The sequence below is a fragment of the Semicossyphus pulcher genome, unplaced genomic scaffold (genome assembly GCF_022749685.1).
Source record: "Semicossyphus pulcher isolate SPU_LCO1_2020_fin unplaced genomic scaffold, fSemPul1.0.p SCAF_1, whole genome shotgun sequence".
In the NCBI taxonomy this organism is placed as follows: Eukaryota; Metazoa; Chordata; class Actinopteri; order Labriformes; family Labridae; genus Semicossyphus; species Semicossyphus pulcher.
Genome location: NW_027211603.1, coordinates 5,651,371 through 5,666,089, shown reverse-complemented (window position 1 = coordinate 5,666,089; position 14,719 = coordinate 5,651,371). Strand labels below are relative to the sequence as shown.

At 40.3% G+C, this 14,719-nt stretch overlaps 1 protein-coding gene across 1 annotated transcript; it reads right to left on the bottom strand.

Annotated features, from left to right (window-relative positions):
- Positions 1–167: 167 nt before the first annotated feature.
- slc1a2a (solute carrier family 1 member 2a) lies at positions 168–8,883 on the bottom strand. The gene is made up of 10 exons (XM_069682392.1): positions 8,748–8,883; positions 7,917–8,069; positions 6,419–6,669; positions 6,214–6,322; positions 4,937–5,063; positions 4,601–4,834; positions 3,800–3,994; positions 2,759–2,893; positions 1,273–1,483; positions 168–239 (listed from the first exon to the last, which is right to left on the bottom strand). Exons 1-10 carry the CDS (start codon positions 8,875–8,877, stop codon positions 168–170), a joined length of 1,617 nt encoding a protein of 538 aa, XP_069538493.1. The 5' UTR covers positions 8,878–8,883.
- Between the last annotated feature and the right edge of the window lie 5,836 nt (positions 8,884–14,719).

Below are 14,719 nucleotides of genomic sequence, written 5' to 3'. Positions count from 1 at the left end.
TGGTTTGGTCCAGAAGCTACCCTGTTGGGTAACTCAAAAAAGAAAGATGTTTTTCTTTCGTTGACATGGCTAACACTTTTTTTCTTCTGTGTGATTTGTTGTTTTTTGTGTCGTCAGAAATTAAAAGCTGTTGGAACTCAGGGTAAGGCGCAGAAGCATCTGGATCTTTACTCGCATTTCCACGGTCCCTCCTCAACAAGAGAGAACTCTGCAGTCTTGCCATTTTTGCCCATGGTGACCTGGAAGCAGTGATTGAGAACATCTAACTATTTGGGCCAAGGCACCATCATTTTAAACACCAGGAACGGTTGGGAAGAGAAGCCAACGCTTCATTACAGTCAGGCCATTGAGGTGGGACCAGAATAGATGAGTTCCACTTAACATCGAAATACATGTCCTCTTACACACTGATACAACGAGACAGCCATAGATTTATATCACAGGATGATATAAAAACAAAGATGTGTTTCAGAGTTGGCCATGTATTTTATGGATTCTCTGCCCAACCGAATTACATTTGTCAAACAATCATAATGCAGCTTTTGCATCACACAAAAAGTTGCATCATACAAAAATGAAATATGAACATAATTAAACAATATGAGCAAAATTCTCTAATAGAAATACAACTACAATTTTGCTCATGTTTGATGGGAGAGGATGTTGGATAGGCATTTCATGAATGAATGCATCACTTTGGATGAAACACGGTGAAACAGCAGTCTTTATGTGTACCACTTTCTAAAGATGGCCAATGATTGGAAACTGTAATTTGGTCAGGGCTGCCATAAATACATGTCCAATTAAGTAGACAAAAGAAAAAAAGAACAATTTCTTAATATAATCCAGACATAGCACAACAACAAGTCAAATAGAATTGTGTACAAGACAACGCATTAGGTTGATGCTTATAACCAAACACTTCTTTTACTGGGTTAATAAGAATGAACCAGAGGTTTTGAGGATTGAAAATTAAAACAGTATAATAAGAAAAATATATATTGCTTTTGATGAACCTGGTATCACAAAAACTGCTTTTTCATATGATTAATAAATAAATATAGAACTATTTATTTTTGCTTTTTCACCCTTTTTTTTATTAAAAAAAAAAGTTTTCTTCCATGAAAATATAACATTTACTATTCACATATACACAAATAATAACAGGTCACATAGAAAAGGAGCACAAACACAGACTGGAGAAGAAGCACGAACACAGACTTGGGGAGCTCTCTACATACAAGTCTCTATGTCCGTTAACGTGAAATGTACCTTGCAGTCGTCTATTAAGATTGAGTTGTGGTGAGCGTAAACATTCTGGTTGGTGTTATTTTCATAAAAGGATTGCGACTTTGACATCTCAAAGTCCTCCATGCGGGTCTGTTGGGAGTCGAAGGAGTCGAGCTCGTGTTTGGAGAGGTGGTACACGATGCCTGCCCCGTACGAGTCCCCGACCACGTTAACCGAGGTACGGAAACGGTCCCTGCAAGAAAGACACAAGACAGTGATTAATGACAGAAGAAGGGAACAACTTGTAGCAAAGTTAGTGGGTTTTTTAAGGTTTAATCTTGAAGATTTTCTTGTAAATAAATGTCTGTTAAGTCACTATCTATCGCTGAATGAGGTAACACAATGGTGATTGAGCCAATGGCCCACTGATGAAAGCCTTTATATTTGCAGAATATAGTATTATGGACTGGGTGTCTGTTAGTGATGCAGGCGCCCAGTTAGTGATGCATTTTCCATCACCCAGCAGTGGTTGGTCTGGTAAACAGTAATCTCCTATGGCCGAACAAACAAAGAAAAGATCGATGACTACAGATACAACTTCAAAAATAAGTGAAAATCCAAAGAAAAAGAAATTGGACGCTCAGATGAAGGCAAACTAAAAAGGAAAGCGACTGTCAGCGAGGAAAATCATAAGTTTACAACTGTAACAAAGGGAGCCAACCGTGGATGGTCTGGTTAAATTGGGAAGCGTACTCCTGCAATTACTGTTTATCACCAAAGGTGTCGCGAAAGAGAACGAAACTGAATTCTTCGAGATAATATCTTTAAATCACGTTAAAGGCAAAATAACATTGGTTTGGACGTCCTTTTAAAAGCAATAGATACAGTGAAGAGATGATGCTTTTACTGTATTCAACAGCAATGTACTAAAGAATAATAGTCTTTCAAGGTTAATTAATTTGTAAAAAGAGTTTCCACCTTTCATATGAATCATTTAGCCCGCGGTTCAACAAAATCCCTGTGATCAGGTGAGTGTGTAGGTGGGGCAGCTAATTCCCACATGAGTAATGCGAATATTGATGCCAACGGAGAGACAGTGCCAGAGCCTTTTGTCTTTACAAATGGATTCTGTGCCACAGTGTTGTTTCTGATTTAACAGAGTGATGTCAGTGAAAGCGTGAGTGGGCATATTCAGACTCAAACAGTTCGACAATGGTTATCAAAGCCGGACAGCGCGATTCGTCAACGCCCACAGAAAGCATGTCAGAGAACATGCTCATGATCTCTCTGGAATAGTACACACTTGCAAAAACCTGTACTTTCAAACTGAAGCCAAGCCTACTGCTGTGATTCAGCTCTACATTGTACAAATTGTGCTTTTTTTTTTTTATACATGTGCTGATCTGAAGAGTAGTGCACAATAAAATTGACTGCAACTTGTTAAAACAGATTTGCTCTGACTCTTCCTTCCCAAATCTTTTGGGGTTGGACTGTGTCTGCATGTTTTTTGTGTTGACATTGAACTTACAGCAGCCAGTCGACAGCCACCAGCAGGCTGATGTCCTGTGTGGGCAGCCCCACGGCGGTGAGGATCAGAAGCATGGTCACCAGTCCAGCACTGGGGATGCTGGCTGCTCCAACACTGGCAAGAGTGGCCGTCATACTACAGAGGAGACAAGTCCAACAGTCAGCAGGAGGTCAAACCACCAGATGTGGCTCAAACACAATACTACCCAAAATTATACTATAACGCAAAAACCATAATTCTTTTTCATTAATGTGAAGTAAACAAAAGAAATACATGATATTTACTGTATTGTATTGTAGCGTATGAAACCTTTTACAGTATAAATATTCCATCAGTATTTTGTTGGAAAATATATGGAAAAAGGGTAATCATCCTTAGTCATCCGAATTTAAACCCCACTGAGAAGTAATGTTGTGACGTTCACGAATGATCCAATTCTTTTGAACGGCTCTTTGGTGCGAATGACAGGAACTGAGTCGTAGGTGAGATTCGTTCTTTTGATAGTTGTGCCCTAATTTAACCGCCTGTAGTGCCCTCGATCCACTCCCCTTTATGCCGAATTATAACAGGCAGATGTTTTCAACTGCAACTCCTCTATACTAGGTCACGTCCAGCGGAGTCATGTCACCACAACAACGGCTGACGCTGAGCGAAATTACAACCCTCCGCCAAGTTTGTTGTTTTTTTGTTGACATCTCTGTAGTCATACAGAGTTGTAGCATAAGTTATTGGCAAATCAATGATGCAATCATTCAATGAAAATCAAATTTTAAAAGTGCAGAATTTTAAATATGCGTGTGTCTTGACATGGGAGAATATAGTGCAGGCACGTTCACGAGTCTGACCACTCTCTGACTTCGGATCTTATGGCTCCGTTCCTTTCCGAGAGCCGAATGGCTCTCGGAAAGGAACGGAGCCATAAGATCCAGCTCCCTTCAAAGAGCCGTAATTCCCAAAACTGCTGGAAGCTTGGGCTAAATCATTGCCAAAAATATTAAATCTCATATGTGTTGTGACATCTGTCAGCAGCCACAGTCTCACCTGACAGTAATAATCTGGCCCCAGTCGAGCGCGATCCCATTCATCTGAGCGATGAAGATGGCAGCCACAGCCTCATAAAGCGCCGTTCCGTCCATGTTGATGGTGGCACCCACTGGGAGGACGAAGCGCGTCACTCTCTTGTCGATGCCCAGGTTCTCCTCTAAGCAGCGGAATGTGACAGGCAAGGTACCGGCACTGCAGCGAAAGAAACAGGAAGAAATGCTTTATTATGATGATGTCACAAACAGCATGCAGCACGATGCAGTTTGCAAACTCTTGCAACATAATTACGCTGCTCTTTCATTCACATCGACCTGAATCCACTCTGAAAAATTGTGATGTATTAATTCTTAATTTGTTGCATAAAATACAGTAATGAGTTCAACTTCATCAAAGACAGAAAAAAGTTTCACTGGTTTGAATTCACTTTAAGGGTGGATCTCACAGTGGGAGCAGCAGTTGGTGCTCAGCAGTTGTTTTGCATGCTTTCTCTGATAATTAAGAAGTGTTTCTGGTTGGCCGGAGGAGCGGTGAACTTGAGAGAACCGAGCTCACCTCAGGAGGGGAAAGAGTTCCTCCATGTTATTAATAAAACATGGAGTAAAGGAAAGTTATCCCACATGAAGGGAAAGTGTAAAGCCATGGCTTGCAAGACTCCTTCATAGTTATTACCATTTAAAATGAAGGTTTCTTTGATTATTTACCAGATGACCATGGATGGAAAAGGGAGTCAGATTATTCGTGAGAAGAAACTCGAATCCTAAAATATAAAACATGAACAAAAACAGAAATCCCTCATACCTGGATGCTGTCCCGAGTGCTGTGACCCAAGCTTGGAATATTCCCATGAAGAACTTGAAGGGGTTTTCTTTCACTATTACAAAATATATCAGCGGTAGGAAGATGCCTCCATGGATGATGAGACCCACTATCACAGTGACCATGTACATCCCCAGCTGCCTCGCCACCACCTCCAGGTCAGCAATGGAGATGATCTTTCCACAGATGAGGCAGGCGATACCAATAGGGGAGTACCTGAAGATAGATGGATGTGTTATTTTTCTGATAAGAATACTCTGCATTTATATCATGTTTCTGGATTGTAAAAGGTCAGTGATAGTTGAGCTGTACACTTACCACATAATTGCGCCAACGAGCCTCATGACGATCTCATTCAGGACATTGAAAAACTCCAACATGAGTTTGGCCTTCTCTCCCATTTTCCCCATAATAACTCCAAAAGCGACAAAGAATCCAATCAAACCTGAAACACAAAGGATGATGTAATGTTATATTAGTCTTGGATCAATCTTGGATCCTATCGGCTACAGTCTGACGCCAATACAGCCTCTGGGGACAGCGGTGAACATGCCGGGCGTGTAGCCAGCGGTTAGTGATAAATGACTGCGTGCTGCTTTGTTTTTCTTGTGATTGACTTTAATTAACGGGTCTTACTTTTGCCGAAATTTCAACATCATGATGCAGATGTGTAAACAGTAAAAATTAAGCTTTGTCAGGTCTGTCCTCAAGAGGAGAAGAAAACTACTTTTAAAGTGCTCGTTTGTTGAACGGAGGTCGGATCTATAATTTCTGATGGATTCGAGGAAGTCAGGAAATCTGAGCGCTGAATAGCTTTTGTGATACCGCGTCTAGGGAATTTGTTGTATTTTAGATCTAGAGCAGATTGTTAGCTGTTAGCATGCAGATGTCTGTTTATAGAGATTAATAAGAGGGTAAATCATCATCAGATGATGCTGATGGGATGCCGGGATGTCATTACGGCGCATTACGTTCCGTCTGCTTTGCTCCCCACACGGACAGTTTTTCCTGCATATGCCGCAGCCTGCTGATACGTGATTGGTCAATATTACTAGTGTACTACAATCGGAAACCAAAACACTTTCCGTCCCTAAAATCCACGTCCCTGCATTTATATGTAGAATCTGTAAGATAGTCTTGGATGAACCAGTCTTATGGAAAATTTTACATATGGAATGTCACATGCTTTTTTAGGAGGCAAAGTATTGAAAAATTGAGACAGCTTTGGCAGGAAGTTAATCTCCGAGTCTAGAGATAAGAGGTTCAAATTTGGCGTGGATACAGCTATTTTCAAACCCTTTTTTTTAACTTTTGCATTATGAAAGTTTATTTGGAAATGTGGAACTTTATCAACTTAAAACTACCTGGCACATCTACCTCTGACTGACTGTCAAAACATAATTTGTCAAAGATCTGTCTCCAGACGGCTTATTTTCAACATCTTTCTATAATGAAGACTGATTGTGCAGTCATTGTGGTGTTATGTGTTGGCAGGTGTTTTTTCTGTTATGTAATTCAAAGTGAAAAATAACTTTTCTTATACAACTATTTCTTTTCTCTTCTGCTGTGGGTGAGTTTTCTAACTCTTCACCTACCCAGGACATTCATCCCTCCCTTGAACTGAAGCGACCTCTTGATCGTGAACTGTGGAGGTGCTTTGGTTCTGTTTGTGGGCACAGGTACTTTGGTGGATACTGTCTGGATCTGGACAAAAATCAAAGAAAAGAACAAACAGTTGGAACACCTCACATATGAATCAGACTGTGCAAGGTGGGTGAAGAGATTCTGAGAGACTCCTACCTGCTGAAAGCACGCCTGCACCAAGTTCTCAGGGAAAAGATTTCGGACGAGATCGAAGAAAGCATCAATGCTGGACACCTCGTCGTTCTTCCTTCCCTGTCCCATGTTTGCCCTCAGCTTTGGGTTTCCGGGATGGATGAGCAGCACCAAGACCACTCCGAGGACGGCTGCGATCACTGTCGTCGACATGTAGTACACCATGGCTCTGGTGCCGAGGCGGCCGCTGGATTTGGCGTCCAAACCGGCAAGACCTGTTGGCATAGGACGACAGGAAAATAAAGTAAGTTTCTTGTATTAGTACACAAAAAAGGCCAACAATATATGCATGCATCGTAATGTATGTCAGATAGTGACGAGGTAGATTTGTCCAGGTCAGTGCATTTATAGTCAAGGCATTTTTAATCTGCAGATCAGACCTCTTCTCCATGTAGTTAAATGCATAACTTTAATTGAAACATCCCAATTAAGTTGATCAGCTTCCCTCAACGAAACAGTTCAGGCCAGACCTTTTTATAGCTCAAGAACCTCTTTAGATAACATGTGCCGGTGTTGTGACTGTGACCATTTGGTCTCATAGGACATATTGTGCTCATATATTTTGTACATTTTTCAGCCAAACATTCATATAAATTGCTTCCAAAGCGAGATGACTCGTCTTTGTTGCACGTTTGTACTTGGCTGAACATTTAGACTTCAGTTTTTTAATGATCCTTTATGACAGCAAGAGATTCAGACTCGGTTTCTCTGTTTGCTTAAGGGACTAGATCTCTTAACTTTCGGGCCAGCACATGATGAATAGCAGCAGTCTGTGTGTAGTGTGCTGTAGTCAATATGCCAATATCACACATGCACATGCGTTGTTATATTGTTGTATTTATTTCTGTTTAAGTTTACTTTAGGGAGCTAAAACTCTCGTTTATAATCAAGCTAGTTCATTTTATGCATTGATTAACTGTTTGGAAGGATTGTAAGGGACTATGACGAAGGCTATGTTATATTTTCCAACAAAGTTTGCTGGAATAAGTTGTACAGTATGTTATAAGTGCTTTGCGTAAGGAGATATAACGCTCTTTGATTTACATTTCCAGTGGAAATGTTGCAACAACACGAGCATACAGTAAAAGTATCTATGTCTAAATGCATTCAATAGATATTGTAGTCCTACTTTAATTTCTTGAACTAGCATCAAGTTTTTGTTTTCACTAAAAATAGTTTAAAGTGTGGAAAAACAATAACATCTGTGTGCCTGTGCCAGAAACACCCAACACAAAGCTCTGTGTTTTTCCCGTCCTCCACACAGATCTCATTGAAGCACAAAACAAACACTTTATGAAGCATTTTTTTTGTTTGCCTGGCAAAAAAAAAACACCCACTCTCTGGTCTCTACTGTTGCAACTCAACTCCCTGTTCGCAACAAGTTGCACCGCTCAACCTCATTTCAGGACAGTCGTCTGCAAATGAAGCAGAACGTTCGCGGCAGCTACTGTACCCCACCCACCTGTGACCAGGCTAGAGACAACAAGAGGCAGAATAAGCATCTTCAGCATCCTCATTAGGATCTCCCCGGGGAAGGCGATGATCATAACAACATCAGGAGGGAGAGGCGATATGTGCCGCAGCAGCATTCCAGCAATGGAACCCAGAAACACACCTGAGCGGGTGAGAAAAACACAAATCAAACACAAAGACAACACAAAGTCATGAGAGGGTAACAGTGAACACTAACAGTCTGAATGAGAGTAAACCAACATCTGTGTCATCTTAAGCTCGTTAGTGTCTTAATTAACATCGCAACCTGTCATCTGTGAGTCACAGTGTAATGGTGTCACAGATGCATGCTGGGATAATTGTGTACATGTGTGACAAATGCAACCTTTAACTTTATAAGGTCACATATGTTTCACGTTAAACAAGCTAAGAAATAAATGACAGCAAGAAAATATTGCTTTGAAGCAAATGTCAATACAGTAGAAAACATGATACTGAAGACGCCTTTTCTTTTGCACAAATGAGATATCACAGCAGCTCCTCACTTCAGTGTATTGTACTTTTAATTTAAATACCATGTGACCCCAGAGACTCTCTTACTATCGAACGCCTACTATTAGAACATCAAGAAACAGGCTGCGAACCATATCGTATATAAAGATGGTATAATGATGATGATTGGATATATCTATATGCCCGATTGATGGACTAATAGAACAACCCACCCACCCTGCCTTTTTGTCTGTTACATGCTAGGAAAGGCTCCAGCCTCCCTGGAGTCCCCAGAACAGAATAAACAGGACTAGAAATGGATGGACTAAAGTAACAGGATGAAACTTACCAAGAATTGTGAGGGTGAGAACCATGTTCTTCATGATCTTATCACAAATACTGCTACATGCGCTCTCGGTGGTTTCCACTCTGGGCTCCAGGTGGCTCTCGTCCATCCTGACCTCCACTTGCTTCTGCATTTTGTTGGCACTGAAAGACATAAAGAGGGAACAAGAGCTTGTATCATTTTTTTTTTTTTTGAGTTACGCACTTCTTTTGATCACAAACCAGCTGTATGAAGACCCAAGCAATGTCGAGTAGGTTGACAAACAGAGGTTGGCTTACAGAGCAATCAAGAGTCGAGTTTGAGTTCAAGTAGATCTGTTCTCAAGTACTTTCCAGCTTTGGTTGCGCCTGCCAGCACACATAAATGTCTGTTGGTGGGAAGCCAAGAGATCATGCTCTTGTAACTGCGAAAGCAACACCGTCTGGTTGGTCAGGTTGCCTGCAAAGGTAGGGGTACAGTTTTGCCGAGTAGTTCCTCAATGAGAGGAAAAAAACACAGTTGGGTACCAGGATTGTTTGCTGGATGAGACACATATCGGTCTGACGCAGCATATTGGTGATTGCAAACTGGGGAGGACCCACCACTGAAGCAACATTTTATGCAGCATTATATTCTGGTATTTATGGTTGGCAGTCAGAACAATTCGTATATTAATTGAAGTCCCAATATTGCATTGAAGATTAATGTTTGAAAAAAAAGTGTTCATTGTGTCATTAAGTAATTAATGGGGGCACATGCACACATGATTAAATTCAATTAACTTTGCATACACTTGCATTCTCAATGGATGCAAATTTGTATAAAGTTTACAGATGGCCTTTTTATAATTGGTGACTGACATTCCCAAACAATTAGCACAGAATCAATAAAGAGCCGCTTTATAATCTGCATTTTAAACAGATTATTCCACTTTTACTTGATGAATTTGAGTAAACAGAACAGCAGCTGTTACTCATATCCGCCCCTCTGCTTCTGCTGCTCATGCTTCTGTTGGAAGTCTATGCATAGTCATTTATGATAATATGAGATATTCTGTTATGATGTTAATATCAGAGTAACAAAATGTGCTTGTAACGTTTTATAAGAGCATGCATAATGTGCATTTACAAGCAAATACTTTATATGCACACAAATGTGCTTGTTTTATGTGGTTGCTGGTTTGACTTCATGTGTTTTTGAGCTTCCAGGACTTTTACAGCTAATTTTAATTGCTTAGATGTGTTGTTTTCAGGTGATCGCGTTCATCTGCCCCTTCATCTTACTGCTTCATCATGTAAGTGAAGCATCACGTCTCTCAGGTTTGTTGTCGTTTGGTGTAAAGCCTCTTTGACTTAAAGATCAGCTCTCCCCCGAGCGGCCTTTAAATCCCCTGGAGAGCACAGACTTGCCCTGTTACGTAACAGTGAATGCCTGTGTCACTTAGACACTTGACCTTCATGACTTTATCACCTGGCATAATGCTGGATATATGTTTGCAGCAAATGCAAAAGAAAAATACCAAAGTAACTCTAAGAAATGGTTTGAATTGGATGAAAATGTCCCTCCAGAAAATGCTTCTATTCAGGACAACTCAGAGTAATAAGCGGACATAATACTCTTCGTGTAGAAATGCTTCGTTATCGAAGCATAGAGTATTCCTCTTCCAACGTTCAGAAACATGTTTAATAGTTAGATATGTAAATGACTTTGTACACAGGACCTGAAAGGTAACAGGGAACACATAAGGTGAGGACAGAACACCTGCCAAGTCAATCACGACTGTCTGATACACTCTGCTCCAGCATTAATGAGACTTAAGCCTTTTAAAGAGGATACAATTAGCGCCTGCAGCACACAAGTGAGTTATGTAACAGAAAAGGGGCTTCCCGGGAAAAGTCAAGGTGTCACCACCACCCGACATGACCACTGTTATGCAGGAGATTACTAATTTGCATACCTAACTTTAGTGTTCAGACCATTTTCTCATGGATTTTCTAGCTACTCCAAAAGCACGTTACTCCTAATGAGTAGGCAACGTTTGGTACAAAATAAAGGAAATGTTTGAGGTAGAGACGTGAATCTTTTTCAATGCAAGCTGGTTGTTTTATGCTATTAACATTAAAAGTCACACATTTACACATTCACTTTAAATTCGTGGTTGTGAAGCTGATGCAAAAAGGTCAAAGGGCAACACAGGAAGGAGTGTGTGCACTGCATTGGAAGAATAAAGACAAAGACTTTAACGTCAGACTTATTCTGCCAATGCATTGCCAACAGGATAAATAAACAGCTTAGTTTACCCACAGGACACAAAACACAACAGCTATTGCACGATCATCCTCATCCTCATCATAAATCATTGATGCATCTTCAGCTTTCAAGGGAAATCTGCACTTCTTCCACGCCGATGCTTTGGTGACTCATCTCAAAAACTACCACAACATCACTACTAGTGCTACTATTAATGCTTACCAGTTTTTTTAGTTTTTTTATGTTGCTTTGGATTGAGGTTGTACTTGTGGAGCGCTACTACACAGCCACCAGCATCAGAGAACTGAATAACAGACTCATGGCTCATGCATTAGTAAATCCAGTCAGAACCTCCAAAAAGTCTTTTCCTGAAGCACTCCTCAGTCTTTGAAAATGTGAAAAACAAGTCTTTGTCAGCATTCGATGTAAATCCACAACCACAGGTGCTTGTTCTTTCAGCTGCAGGGAGGTGTGCACAGGTGAACTGATCACACTGGAGGACTGACATGAGTCTCCCAGACATGAAGGGCGGAGTCAGCCCTAAGATTAGCAAGGGAGTGAAAATCCTTGTTGGCTTTTTTTTTTTTTTTTACCTTGTTGTATTTGTTTACCTCTCCCTTTCAAAGACAGTGATTTATATCGCTTTGGAAGTCCACAGAAAAACAGTCTCAGAAGGTCCTGATAGAGTGAAAAACTGTGTTGAGAGTTATACATGGGATGTTCTCTGGCTGGCTCCGACTCGACTAAAAACACAAATCGTGTTGGGATATTTCATCTTATTTAAAAATTCAACATCTCATAAATTAGAGAGAAGAAAGACAAAAAAATATATTCATTATCACAATTCTTAAGCATCAACATGCTGCACTTGCACAATTCGAGCACAGATGCTTGGAAAGTGCATGGTTTGCTGAGCTTTTATTTTGTACAACAACTTTAAAAAAAGTTTTGGCTAAACACAGTCCCTGAGGATGTTGTCAGAAGACGCAGCACATAATTAATTTCTAACAGAGTTGTGTCGTGATGGGATAAGATCCTGAGCTACCACCGTGTACCCTGCTCATCGGCTCCACTGACATTTAAAGGGAGCAAATAGAAGCTATGTTATAGATTTCCTGTTATGAATCTGTTTCAGGTAACACACTTATCTGTCCCTGCATGTTGAGGATGTCAGGCCTTCTAAACACAGCTGATCTCTTGCAAAGTATGTGATTTATTAGAATTTCTTATTAGTCGCACTGAGCTGTATTTACATGCCGCATTAATATATGAACAAGGGAACGGATCTCAATAAATGTCAAGTATGAAGTTCACAGTAAACAATAACCTCCAAATGATGTAGCATAAAGCTTCAAGCAGAACTCATTTTGTCGAGTAAAAGTTAATTATGAGAACAACATGGGAAAACTGATTGCAGCTGTTTCCTCCACACAATTTCAGTATTTAATCAGACATTAATTATGCCTCATATTTAAGAGCCATTTCTTATTTCTTATTGATTTAAGGGGAGATTCTGCAGTGCAAGTGGCTCCAGACATTTCGACTCCTCAATTAAAACCCGTATTGGATCGCTTAAGACGACAGATAATGATTCGGTTGAAGGCAAATAAATAGCAAATCGAGGCAAGTGTAAACTTTTTATGATTCTATTGATTATCTGTTTGTTTGATCAAATAATGTGACCCTGAATTTTTTTCTTGTGCCGCTCTGCCAGATCATTTTACTGTCTCTGAATTAATCAGCGAAACTTTGCACAGCAGCGAGCGAGTCCCTGACTCGAGGTGTTTCTATAGATGCATCCGTTTAGTAACTGCTGAGTCACTGAACGGCCTTAGTGTTATAAGGCTCTTCCTGGAAGCTGGCGACCCTGGCTTCTTTTTCATTTCACTGAATGACAAGGCCGTTGTTCATGCTGTCATTGTGCTAGTGTTGCAATGGCAGCCTTGATACTTCAATACAATGATGGAGAGACTTTCTATGTGGGAAAGATGATTACCAGGTGTTTGTGATGTCACTGGAGACATTTCAACAGCCATCATGGTCCCATTTGGTGTCTTATTATAAGGCAGTCCTTGAGTCGTGCAGTATTTTATGATCGTTTAGGCCTTACTAACTTGTATTCACAGTATCATCACGTGTTTCATTGGGTTATGACAGCTTGAAATTATTCCACTTTATCCCTTTTTTTTGATAATCAAATCATTTCTCGGTCAGAGTCAAAGGAGAATTGGTCGGCAGCTGTCTGATTGCACAGTGATCCACTATTAGAAGTCCCTATAGCTGCTGCAGGTGTATAATCGCCGCAGTTCTCAGGGTGGCTGGGTGTAAACGTGTTAAGCAGGTGAGAGTTTCTATCCGTGAAGTGTGTTTGAACATTCCAATTACTGAGCCGCTCTCTGAGCTTGGACGGTGAGAAGAGAGACGATCTAAGAGCACATGGCAGAGCATTTGTCCCTGCAATTCCACGCCTCGCCCCGCCTTTCCCTCCCGCAGCAGCAAGCTGACCTCATGCTGCAACACCTGACAACACACACCACGCTTAGACAGCAGGTGTCTATAATTAACTAATCTGTTCTGAGCCATCCTAATCCAGTGCACATACACACTGAGATGGATCAGACACACTCCGGGAACAAGTCTACAGCTGGGTCTACAGCTGGCAGGGAAAGTGTGAAAGACCAAACAGGCAAATACACAAACCCTGCATTTTGAACAAAACTGTTTGAAGGGACATTAAATGGGGACAACAATCTGAAGAAATGCAGACAATTATGAAGTGAATCCTTCGCAAAAAATTATCAGAATCAAAAACAATATATAAACAGAAACTTTAAGGATGTTATCAGCGAAGTTTTCACTTCATACCAATAGTAAACATCAATCTATGTAGGATATAACAGCCCACTTTGATACGGTAACAGACGCCTAAGCTCTCACATGTACAGGTCACTCTTTGGACTTAGCACTTAAACTACTCGGATTACTAGAATGGCCTTGGTGGTCATCTTGACTGTTCATGCATTAATTGCATGCAAGTTCAATAATTAATGTAAAGGTATAAGAATAAGCTGGTATGTTAGGATAGGTAATGCAACACCCTCAGAAAATGTAATAATAACATCAGGACATTGAATTTATATTGTTATGAAAGTGAAAGTATCAGCCATGTTGCTTGGGCTCTTTTGTTACCTACTGTGTTCATGATTGCTTGTTTGTCAAAGCACTTTGTAAACTGATGTTTTTAAAGGTGCCATATAAATAAAGTTATTATTATTATTATATGTAAAATAAGTATTCTTTTCTAAGTGGGCTCTGTTAAACAAGGCATCAGGTTGTTGTTGTTGTGTGTGTGTGTGTAGGGGGGGCAATTTCCTCTTTGGTTTTAGCTCAACGCTAACGCTAGGTTTTAGCTTTTCCAATAGGGTAGAAAACGACTAGAAAAAATTGCTTCACCAGTAATGGGGGAAAAAAGTAAAAACTATAATTACACACTGTGTAGAATGCATAAGGTCATTACATTTAAATACGTTATTACATTGCACAAATTTAGAACACAGTCAAATTGACCAATACGCTCTGAGATGCAAATCAGTTCATGTTTTCTGTGACTGAGTAACTCGCGTGAATCTGAAAGGTTTCCAAATTCAAATAAAAGTAAAATAGTTATTCTTGTATTAATTTATCTTCACTGTTGGATCACACTGTTTTCCATTGTACCTGAATCAAGTGCTTACACATTCTACATA